The following is a 12,088-nucleotide window of genomic DNA, read 5'->3' on the forward strand; positions in this document are numbered from 1 at the left end:
TAGAAATCCAATGTTAAAAATATGGTTACGATAAATGAAAAATTGAAACAACCTTCGAAAAAACACTAATTTTTTCATATTTTTGTCTATTGCTTGCGTTCATGTGTAGATATTTCAGAAAATCTGCTAATTGAATGCTTGCTGCATCCACTTGCATGTTTGATTCAGAATAATCCCGACCGGTATAATAAGTCCACACTTTATTTGTAATCAGATGGGGAATAAGCTAATGTGCGTTAAGGTAAATCGGAAGAAAATTTGAATTAAAATTTTATCGTTAATTTTGAACAGTTTTGAACTCAACATGAAGGGAATCTTAGAGAATATGTGGGTTATATAATATATAATCGAAAGTTATAGACGAAAATATCGAAAAATTGTCGGTGTTTTATTAAGATAGGTTCAGTTTCTTTTGAATAGTGGGCGTGCATGTTAACAAATCACAACCATTTCTTAGCTGTGCATTTCTAATCATCAAAGGATTTTTTATGTCGAATTTCTTGTCTCCATTTTTTTCGATTTTGGCGATTTTATTAAAAAAGCAAAATAAAATTACTTTACCCCCATAAATAGAAATTTTCAAGTTCCAAAAAATTTCATTACATACGTAACGTATGCATACAATAAGTCTCTTAAAATATGACTATAAAATGGCGAAAAACTTGTGTTTCGTCTACGATGGCGGAACAGTGAAAAAGATGTTACGATTTTATGACGTTTTAGCTCTAAGAAGCAATGAAAGGTAGGTAATATGTATTGGGTAAATTTTTATACATTATTTATAAAAAAAATATTCTGCATTCAACGGTGATAAAAATTGTAGTAAGAGTAATGAGGGACTCGTACTACATGGGTTTATATAATACGAAATGAATCTATCGTGTTATAAATTTTTGTTTACAAAATCTAAACTGGAAGCGATAATGGGCAACACTTTCGAGCTTTTAATTTGAGAAGCTTCCCTTTTTTTTAATTCACGGTTGCATTTTAATGCTTGCGAAATGTTAGCAAAAAGCAGCAACCTCTTATCAATTTTTTGTTTGGCATACGAAAAATTAAATTTCAACAAAAATTAATGAATATTTTATCTGAGAGGGCGTTTTGCCATCATATTCTCTATATTTGATGAAAGTTTTTATTAACTTTCATTATCTGCTTGTCGCCAAAGGCAATTTGTAATTATCAACGGCTTTTAATGCCCTCGCCTTCAGTTATAATAATATGTCGTCCGTTAATATATGTTTCTTTTTTTTTTTCTGTTTCATAAAGACCTTTGCGTAGTTACGAATTCATTAACAACGAGCACATTTCATGTGCTTTAGCAATTTTGCATGTGGACCTCTTGCCCAAGGGGGAAAATATGTAACTAAAGGGATAAGTTGTAAATGTAATCGTAAGTAGAACTCACTTTCATTTTAATTTAAAATTACAACAACTATAAAAGCCAAGAATTACAATTGTTTGATATCATTTTAAATGACACACATTTGCGTACGTTGAGAGAAGAAAGAACCACAAGACATGAGTGTGCGTGAAAGTCAACGCTTTTACACTATCAGCAATTTAGTTATAATGTAAATTTATATTAAAGCCTTTCTGAAAAACAACAAAAGAGAGCAACTATATAGGAGAGAGTAAAAGAACAAATAAATATATTTTACATGTGTTCAGTTATTAAAAAATGTCAAGTTAAAGCAAACGTTAAGAAAAACAATAAATGCTTTGACATTTCGATAGCATAATATTAGGCGCCTGCCAGATTCACAAACTATTTCATACTTATGCGTATAAGTATATATGCAGGTGTGCGTGTGTGTGCGTGTGTGTGAATGCTATTGTAGACTTTAGGAGGTTGTGTGAATTGTTTTGACTTTGTGTATGAATGAATTGGCTTTCGTTTACACTACTCACATGATACAGGAAATGCAAGAAATAAACATGGAAAATAACGGAAAACAAAACGATTACATATATAAAGAGAAAAATTAAATGAACAACAACAATAGCAACAACAATAAGAAAACTATTAAACAATATATGTAAAGAAGAAACAAAGAATTTTCTTCTTTCTTTTCTTTTTTGTTTTTGTTTTTTTGTTTTTTTTTTTTTTTTTTTTTGAACATTTAGTATTCATCTGTAGCTGTTACGACAACATTTAATACGGTTTAAAATATTCTTTGATGTAGAAAAACGCATATATATGTTTTCATATTAATGTTCTAACTGAGGCTATGAAAGTGCTTGTGTTCAAGAGCCGTTAACGAAGTTGCTTAAACTGTAAGCTCATCCTTTTTGCATTTCCTTAGTGCTGTAATATTTTGTTATTACTATTATTATTACTTTTTTTTTAATGATTGTTTCATACGAAAAGTTTACTTATGGCACCACTATCTCTCTCTCTCCTTCTCTCGCTTTCTCTCTACTTTGACGTTTGTGCGTGTGTTGAGTTTGTACTCTCCTTCTTGCATTTACAGGTTTCCGTGCCTTTTGGCTGTTCCTATGTTGGATGTTTTTTTTTATTCTCTCTCGCTCTCGCTCTCGCTCTCTCTCTCTCTCTCTCTGTCCGCCATATGTCTCTACGTAACTCTGTCAGCCTTTTTCATCGAAAAATGGCTTGCCACTGATTATCGCATAGCAAAATATTTTCAGTTTTCGTTCAATCGTTCGTAAGTTCGTTTTTAATTCAAGTGTATTTTCATAAGAATTCCTTTTTTTATTATTACATATGTACATGTATATATATATATACATATTTATATATATATATGTATACATATATGTATATGGGAGTTATATACTCTTCTATTCTCTAAATTATCCTACACAATGCTTAGTACGGGGTAAATGTGAATAAGGCTAGACTGGCCGATTGACTGACCTACTGGCTGAACGGCTGGAATAAAGAATTTTCCAATTTCATTTTAATGTGTTAAAAATCAATATAAAGTCAGTAATTTTTGAGGAAATCAATTTTCGGTTGAATGCGATTTCTTGGGAAACAAGAAAACTGTTCACAGTGAGAAAGTGCATGAAAAAAAAGAAGAAAAATCTAATCAAAAAAAAAAGTAAACCTTATGTACATATATAAATTCAATCAGTTGCAGAATTGTGGTAATGCTTGTGAATTCTAAATGAGGAAGAGCACATATTGTTTGTTGCAACAGCAGCAACAGCAGCCTAAGCATCAACTCCAGAAGAAGCTGAAGAAAAAGAAAGCGCACCTGGAGCAGCAGAAAAAAGTTAATATTGCAAGTTTGCAAAGGTGAATCGCTAGTTTAGCCGTGTGTGTGTCTATTTTAAAAGCTTCAATTTTTCGGTGTATATGCGTGTATGCGTTCGTTTCGTATGTACATGCTTTATACGGTACGTGTGCGTATGTTATACTACATCAACTATATGCATGCCAATAATTTACGTCCGTCATTACAGTCGTCTTCGTCTACAATTACTTCTTATAGCGTTTTGTCACTATTGTATATATATTCTTACATATATTTATATATATATGTAAATGAGTGCATCTGCTTGTGTATACGTCGTTTAAGAGAGTGTCAGGTTTTTTTTTATGTATTTATGTATGTATATAAATGTATACGTTTGTACATGTTTGTGTGTCATAAAAGCAAGTGGCAAGTAGTATAACGCCTAAAAGTGTGCCACAAGAAACGAAAATTTCTTCACCATTGAACGGAACCAATTCATCCAGATTAGTGTATTTTTAAAAGGAAAATGGCCTCTTCACTGCTGGATCTGGGCGATTTGATAGCATTTCAACTGGAACGTCTAAAATTGGACGAACTCAATTACAAAGACGAATTGCAACTGCAAAGATACTTGCTCGATTTGGATTTGCTGCAGTGCCCCCAACGTCGTCATAAATCAGTTGCCACTACTCACAGGTTAGCCAATCAGCAACATCAAGCCTTGCAAGTTCCCGAAGCTTCCACTACGGATTTAACTGCCTCGCCAACGGGAACGGAACTAAATCCTGCTTGCAGTGGAGCATTAGCTCGATCCAGTAGTCGTAAAAGTAAAGTCAGTCAAAGTAGTAGCACTGCAGGTGCTCCAAGTGCAGCCAAAATGCTGGGTAATGTGGAAATAGCAATGGAAGAATTGGGGGCCGCAGGCGGCTCTATGACGCTTACGAATAGTTTCACAGACAGTGAAGACGATGCTCTTGGTATAGATCAACAAAAGGAGTTCAGGTACTTACGAATGCTTGCACAAACCTTTTTAGTCTTTCAGTCTCGTCTAAACACAACTTTACCCTCACCTCTTTTCACTTATTCTTATTTAAAGTTCATTAAATTTGCATAATTTTTTATTTTTTTTTTTCTTTCTTTTATATCAATTATCCACACATTCGTTGTAGTAGAGGCAAAAAAACGCATTTACATTCTTTACCATTGCTAGGGAAATTGTCTTTTTTATATTCTCTTCCTGCTTTTGTTCTCACTCTCTCGGTGTCTCTCTTCGCATTAAGCAAAATAAGGTCACGTGTGTGTTGAATATTTTTTTTTTTTTTCTTATTTCTTCTTCTTAGTTAACATGCCTTGGCGTGTTTTGAATTTTTTATTAATATTTGCGTTTCTAATTAGAATCTAAATGTGAAAGGAGTAGAATGGAAAGGTCCCCACTTCCGTGAACTGCGACTAAATATTTATTTTTCGGCGCCATTATATTTCCATTAGGCATTGGATTCAAAATGAGGATTTCGAAACAGGCGTATATGACGACCTCAATTAGGCGAAAAAATATATCTTTCCAAAAATTATTATTATTATTATTATTTTAATTTTAGACTAATGAAATGAATTCTTAGACTAAAAAAAGACATTGAGCACTAGCAACACAGGCTATCGGATCATTAATTTCATTAAATTCAATAACTTGTTATTAAAATTTCATTTAGTAAACCGAATGGTGAAGCTACGTAGAGAATGGATAAAGGATAATGAAAGGATATAATGGTTATGTCGTCTAAAATAAAATTTCAAAAAATTGATTAAGTTAATCCTTCTATTCTCGATGAGGCATTATATTCAATTTATTTGCGAAATCCGCTCAATATATCGTATATATCGCTTAATATATTCTCTCCCATATCAAAAATGATAACAATTTAAGTTCGAATGTTACGCTCATGCACATTCCTTTATCGTGTAGATCCTTAGTACTTGAATGGTTTCAACAACTGCGCTCAAGAACAGAAGATTTCAAATCAGATGAAGAATCGAGACGAATGAGAGAAGCCGGCAATGATTCCTATCGCAAAGAACGCCACGCTCTCAAAGCGTGCGACCTCTATACGGAAGCAATATTTTTGGCGCCATCCCAAGATAGTATAGCAGCCGCTATGGCGCACGCAAACAGATCGACAGTATTGCATGACTGCGGCATGTACGAGGTATGTAAGTAACTCATTCCTTAAATGACCACGGCAACGTTTGACATGCACATAACATACAGTGTGCTGATGTATATAATTATTATACCCGATAAAGCTTCTTTTTTTTTTTTTTTTTTTTTGATTTAATTAATTGAGGGAGTTTTTGAATTATTGTTGTTATCCTTTCAACTAATAATTCATGTCAGTGATTAATGCTGCACGTTTTTACAGCAATCCTATGACGACTGTTTATGCGCTTTAGATCTAGGTTATCCCGAAGAGTATCACCCATTGATTAAATTGCGTCAAGCCTCTTGTGCCTTAAAACTGCGTAATTTTGCTTTGTGTGAACAGCATTTACATGAGCTGCTCCACATGGAACTCTCCGAAACATTCGAGGCTCGCACACACGAGCTATGGCACGAATGTGAAGTACTTAAGGCTGAAAAAATCGAAATGGGAGTTCAGACAGACAACGATTTAATAAGCAATGATATCAAAATCTATGAGGTGTAAGTACAATACTTCTCAGATCATTTCTACTTTATATTTACAAAAAAAAAAAAAAAAAAAAAAAAAAAAAAAAAAAAACTATTCTTTTGCAGAGCTTGGTTGGACAACTCGAATGTAATGACAACAACAAAAAGTGCTTTTCTGAGAGCTACCACTAATATACCAAATAACACGCCTATATTCCACGAAGAAGCCGCCGTCTTTGTACCGAGTGGAGCGGCGCGCTTATGCGATCACTGTGGCATTACGCAATTCGTACCGTTCCCATGCATTTTTTGCTCCAATCGTACAGCCGTCTATTGCTCGCGCAAGTGCCGAGCCGCACACGCTTCCATACATGCTCTCGAATGCTATGCCCATCAAATCGAACTATTTGAAGAATTCGGCGTCGAATTCTCAAAACCGCGTCTATTGCAACTCGCCTTCCGCATGCTTATAAACGGTCTGCCACAGGTAGTGCCGCATTGTCGCAAAAAACCCACAGTCGGTAAAATGTGGAATGCATTCAATAGCATTTTAACTGAACGCACTTGTACCTCGTCATCCGCCTCACTAGCTGCCTCCGCGACATCCTATTCTGCCCTGTTACGGCTTGAATCTCATTTGGACAAAGAGGAAAAACGGAGTATGGTGTCATTTGCAATTGTTGCGCACATACTCGCTATCTATTTGGGCGAGTACACCGACTTTTTTGAGCTACTCGAGCTGACTATGCCCGCCGCAGCAAAGCTTACGCGTCAGGAATGGGAATTGCTAGCGTCAGCTTTGCTGTTGCGTCATATATGTCAGTTGCGGCACAAAAACCTCATACACTGCCCTTCTTTTGTGCTGCCCGCCGATCCACATGTATTATCACCCAACGACGAATTCATGCTCTGGGAAACGGTACGTCATGTACGTCGCGGCTATCTGCATCTAATAGCTGGCGATGTAACTACTGTCGCTTATGCCGTATTTCCCCAAACATTAAGCCATTGTCGGCATTCTTGCGCCGATATGATTTATCGCAAAATCAATGGCTGTAAATTAACCGCATACTCAACAACCGATATACAAACCGACACCTGCATATGCAATTGTTTCATTAGCGGGAACTATAAGCAATCATTATACGAAAGGCGCAAACAGGAATTAACAATACGCGGCATCGATTGCAAATGTGAGAAATGCTTTCGTCCATATCCCGATGAGGATTTTGTAAGTATTTAATATTTCATCGTTTTTAAGAGTTTTTCTTTCGAGTTCCTTGTGTGTTCGTAGAGTTTATGCTCGCTCTGTGTGTATAGAGGAAATTTTATATATAAACAAAAAACAAAAATTACTTCTCGTTATTTTTGTTTTTTTTTTTTTTTTTTTTCCTTGAAAAACACTGGATGTTGTAAATCACACCTTGTTGTTGTTGTAAATTAGATGGACATTTCTTATGAGCGTTTGTATCGATAGTTGTTGGCCGGAACACTAAGAGAAAGCAACAATTAAACAATTCCCAATATGATCGCATACTGAGCTCTTTCTATTTTATCTTTAGTAACTTAATTCTCCGTTCTTGCTCTCTTTCTCTCTCTCTCTCTCTCTCTCTCTCTCTCTCTCCATCTTTCTCTCAACATTTCTGTGTATGCTTTTACTTGCTATGCTGGTTTTCTCGGTGTTGTCCTTTCTTGATTGCTGTTATTGTTTATATGTTCAATTGTGTCAATATAAGAGAATGAATGAACAGTGCCTGAAAAAACTAGTAGAAAATATTTGTTTGTATTTATGTAAATTTTTAAGTAATTATTTCACTATAATCACTAAGTTATTTTTTCGGTGGCGCTTTTTGCTTTAATTTCTTTTTCCAGCAAAAAAAAAAAAAAAAAAATTCGATCAATTCATGTTTTTCTTTTCGGCCAAGAAGCATGACTTCAAACATTCTTTGTTTTTCACAATTTATTTTTCTTTTCCATTTAATTTAATTTTTTTTTTCTTTTTTTCTCTTTTCTTTTTCCATTGTACATTTTTATTGTAATTAGTTGCAATATTTTCGTTTTTATTTCATTAAAATTTCAGTTTTTTCTTTTGCGAATTGAGTAAAAACAAAAAGAAAAAAAAAAAAAAAAAACACAAAAATTGAAACGAATTTGTTTACCAACCATAACCTCAAAAAAACAAACCAAAAAAAATTTCAGCATAAATTTCATCGCTATCGCTGTGATAATCCGAATTGTAAACAAATATTTACGCCCTCGAATTTAAAACGTTCGCGTAATTTACGATGGTGGAAATCGGATTATTATCGACGTCCCGAAAATAATGGATCTGAGTTGCTGATCTGTGACGTTTGCGAACATACACAAAAATTTGAATGGTTTTGGACATTTTCTGCTGCGCTAACAGATTGCGATTCGATTGAAGAACGTTGCAAGCTATATGCGGCCATTGAACGAGCTGATACGCAACTCATTGATACGCACGAATGCAAAGTGGCCTTAGCGCGGCAATTAGTCGAACAATGCCTATTAATACATAGAGGTACGTTTGTTATATTATAAGGAGAGACTCGTTATAGTCTCTGTTACTCTTTTCTTCTCTCTCTCTCTCTCTCTTTCTCTCTTTATCTCCTTTTCTTTCTTTCTCATACACTAATACACACAAAAACATTATTTGTAAATATGTATAAGTTTTTTTGTATATTTGAGTTTTTTGATTTTTTCTTCGTTTTTTTTTTTTAAATTTTTGATTGAAATGTAGTTGAAATTTGCTAGATTTAAATTTTTTGTTTAGAATTGAATAAAATAACACAATAAAGAGCAAAAACAACTTTAGAAAGGTTTTATAGCAAATTAGCCGCTAGATAATATCCATAAATAGTAATTTAACGAATTTCCCGCAGCTACAAATTTAGTGAATCCCGAAGTAATTTTTTCATAGACATATTATTTTTTTGCAAATATTGTGAATACATATGTATAAATAAATTAGTTGTTTACTCTTGTTACTCGCTAGTTTTAAATTTATTAAACAAGTTTTGAAATCTCTAAAAAAAAAAGAAAAACTACTCGTTATTAAAATTACGCAACTAATATGAAAACACGTACTACGAGTTGAAATATATATAATTCGCTCCTTTCTCCTGCATTGCTCCGATATTAGTACATCATTCTTGATTTTCAATCGTCACAGTTATGCAAGATTAACAAATCGGGTAAATTGATCGATTTTTAAAATTTTATTTATTCAACATTTAGTCTGCAAAACTGATTAAACAATGGCAATTAATTTAATAGCCTAACGAACTATCGCTGAAGATCGCGCAGACTGTCCTACACTTATCTAGTGAAAGTATTTCCTATTGAATTGCAGACGTGATAGATACCCAGTTGTAGAGAAATTATCTGAATGTCAATTAGCCTTAAGGGAAAGTAGACAAACAGCGCTTTCTTTAATTTCTCAAGGAAGCGCAAAATTGGTATATAAAAGTCTCAGATAACCCCTCGAAGAGAAATTACTAATAAACAAAAAAGTATATTCGCCTTGCAATAGATTTTCTATACCCACAATCTTACATCAACTTGTGAAAATTACAAAGAACTTTGCAGGTTGCAGGTCTCGAAATCATTTGATACAAAAAATGGTTTTCCTTGTTTAAACTTACACTTTGTCAATTGTGCCTTCAACATGTCAAAATTCATTATCCCATCTTTTTTTCAGAAGACGTCAGCTCTAATCTCTTTAAATATCATTATAATATGTTCAGCTTCAGACAGATGATTGGCCAAGAAGCCGCCATTTTGCAACTGTGATGACTAACAGTAGGCTCAAGTCCCATCGCCAGTTAACACCGTTTCCACGCACGTGTCATTTAATGCACGTTAATTTTGGATGTCCTACTTGGCCGAATTTTTTTTTTCTGATTCTTTAGATAGCGCTAGTAAATATTACCAAATAAATCGTAACAAAATCATAATTATAAATCTTATCAAAAACACATTGACCTTCAGGTTGGTGGCCTCGAAATGATTTGTCTCGTATATCTCGTTAATACTTTATTAGTGCTTACGCCGAATACACAAACACTCGAGGACGTAGTTTCGAATGTTAAGAGAGCAGAGCGCCATATCTAGTAAACACTCAAGCGCGTGGTTTCGAATGTTACGAACCCAGTGATATATCTACTATATCAAGTTACTGTACTGTTTAATACTGAACAACAATGATACATTTCAACGAGTTAGTATCTATTTTATAACAAAAACTGAATATGAAATGGTTAAAAATGATCTGCCTTCATCAAACCATCCTTACTCAACTACACCCATTTTAGACTTACTTTTCAGTCAGGAATTATCTCATTAAAGCATATAGATAAGAAGAAATGTAACAAGAGTTGAAGAGTTGTCTTTTTGTGCCCAAAAACGAGGAAGTCGGATAAGTATTCAAAAAGTTAGTTTAGAATAAGTTTTCAATGTTTATCCAGCCAAAAATTCCTCCAAACATCTTAAAGGAACGGTGCAAATAGTTTTGCTGATCACTAAAAGTGTAACTCATTCAGACTCTAACCAATTATTCAATAAAAAAAAAAAACAAATTTAAGAACTACACTGCACAAAGTCTATACATAACTTGCATACATAGAACACAGTAATCCGAGCAAAGCAGTAAAAAGTAGAGCGTCATTATCACCCATAATACTCGTAGTAAAGTCCTAGCTAAAACTTCAAAGTTCGCTTACAGACTCTGATATTTTTTTTTTTTTTTTTTATGGTTGACAATAAATAATAATATAATAACGAGTACTATTTAGAGAATTTTATCCCCTTTATGCTTCGTGAATAAAAATTTCGAAGAAACACTTTGATATGAATATTTTTTTTTTATGTTTGTTCATTTCTTAAACATTGTTTAATAACATTTAACCAACAGCTAAATACTTGCAAATAACCTAAAAGAGAACTTTTCTTATTCTAAAACAAGTTTACTTTACTTCTTCTCTTTTTTATCTTAAACGTTTTATGCGGCGATCTCTTGTAGAAGGCTCGAAATCTCTAGACGAATGGGAACTTAACAAATTGGGCTCGATAATGCGAAGTGCTTTGCATATCGTAGCCGCTCAATTTCGTATCTTTAGTATTGAATATGTACAACATATGTCATATTTCTGGGATGTTATGGCTCTTAGCAATTATAAATGCGGCGACAAGGAACTTATGCAAATGTTGCACGCCCTCGAATATATACCGGATGAATATAAGGAGATTTTCATCAATTATTATGAGGATTTTATTGCACCGAAATTTATGGAAGAAACTTATGGCAATATCTTGGATACGGAAGTATAATAAATAAATAAAATGAAATGAAAGATACCTCGCTTTCATTCCTTTACTTTCTTTCTCTCTCTCTCTCTCTCTTTACCTATCTCCATCTCCATCTCAATCTCTCATCTTTCGCTCTTATACTTAGTCCCCATTAAGCAATGAGAAAGACAGGAAAAAGTTAAAACTCTAAACTATTAATCTCAACGTAAGAAAAACCAAAAAAAAAAGAAGAAAAGTAATATTTGACAAATACTCGAAAGTAAAAAAAAACCAAAAATAAAATCGAAACGCCTTTGAAAAGAAAACGAAAGAGAAATTATTTGAAAAACAGTTAGAAGAAATGCGTGAAACATAATACAAACGAACGAAGGGGATATGAAAAAAAGGAAGAAATAGAGCTGAGTAAACATTAACACAAACACACACAAATGCATAAAGTGAAAAAAAAAAAAAATTGAAAAAAAAGCGCGCGTTGTTAAATATTTAAATGTAGAGTTGATAATAATAAATTATAGGAAATTATTTAAAAAAATATATATACACAATTATAAATGAGAAACAATACAAAACCGGTTACTTAAGCGCGCATAAAAAGCTGTATAAGAAAATTGGCAAATCAAAAATTTTTAGATAAATGAAAGGCAATCGAAAAAATTTTACAAAATTTAAAAGCATAAATTTTTTTTATTTTAACGCTAACAAAATAAACGGTTACTTTTTAATTAATGAACTGAAGAAATATTTAAGTAAAAATGAATAAATTTTATTAATGAAATTAATTTATAATAATTTGATTATTTTAGAGAAATTCCGTTTAAATTTAGTTAAAAATGCGTTAAAAAAGAAAAAAAAAATAAACAAAAATTCTTAAAACTAGAAGAATACTAACATT

At 33.0% G+C, this 12,088-nt stretch overlaps 1 protein-coding gene across 2 annotated transcripts; it reads left to right on the forward strand.

The window, feature by feature from the left end:
- The first annotated feature begins 2,628 nt into the window (after positions 1-2,628).
- On the forward strand, positions 2,629-11,431 carry LOC119633820. 2 transcript variants are annotated; one of them, XM_038027589.1, is made up of 10 exons: positions 2,629-2,666; positions 2,835-3,016; positions 3,099-3,262; positions 3,726-4,205; positions 5,167-5,407; positions 5,621-5,901; positions 5,995-7,099; positions 8,068-8,410; positions 10,910-11,211; positions 11,342-11,431. In XM_038027589.1, exons 3-10 carry the CDS (start codon positions 3,132-3,134, stop codon positions 11,384-11,386), a joined length of 2,928 nt encoding a protein of 975 aa, XP_037883517.1. In that variant the 5' UTR covers positions 2,629-2,666; positions 2,835-3,016; positions 3,099-3,131; the 3' UTR covers positions 11,387-11,431. The 2 variants fall into 2 exon arrangements, with proteins under 2 accessions (XP_037883517.1, XP_037883518.1); XM_038027590.1 differs by lacking the exons at positions 2,629-2,666; positions 2,835-3,016; positions 3,099-3,262 and adding an exon at positions 3,346-3,363 and having other exon boundaries at positions 3,430-4,205.
- Positions 11,432-12,088: the final 657 nt, after the last annotated feature.

The sequence above is a fragment of the Glossina fuscipes genome, unplaced genomic scaffold, assembly GCF_014805625.2.
Source record: "Glossina fuscipes isolate IAEA_lab_2018 unplaced genomic scaffold, Yale_Gfus_2 2, whole genome shotgun sequence".
NCBI classification, from domain to species: Eukaryota; Metazoa; Arthropoda; class Insecta; order Diptera; family Glossinidae; genus Glossina; species Glossina fuscipes.

Excerpts from the sequence above, each read along its gene's own strand:
- LOC119633820 (XM_038027589.1), top strand. The coding sequence starts at position 3,132 with ATGAGGAAGAGCACATATTGTTTGTTGCAACAGCAGCAACAGCAGCCT. Across the intron at positions 7,100-8,067 it reads CATATCCCGATGAGGATTTT|CATAAATTTCATCGCTATCG; the intron begins GTAAGTATTTAA and ends AAAAAATTTCAG. Across the intron at positions 8,411-10,909 it reads ATGCCTATTAATACATAGAG|AAGGCTCGAAATCTCTAGAC; the intron begins GTACGTTTGTTA and ends GATCTCTTGTAG.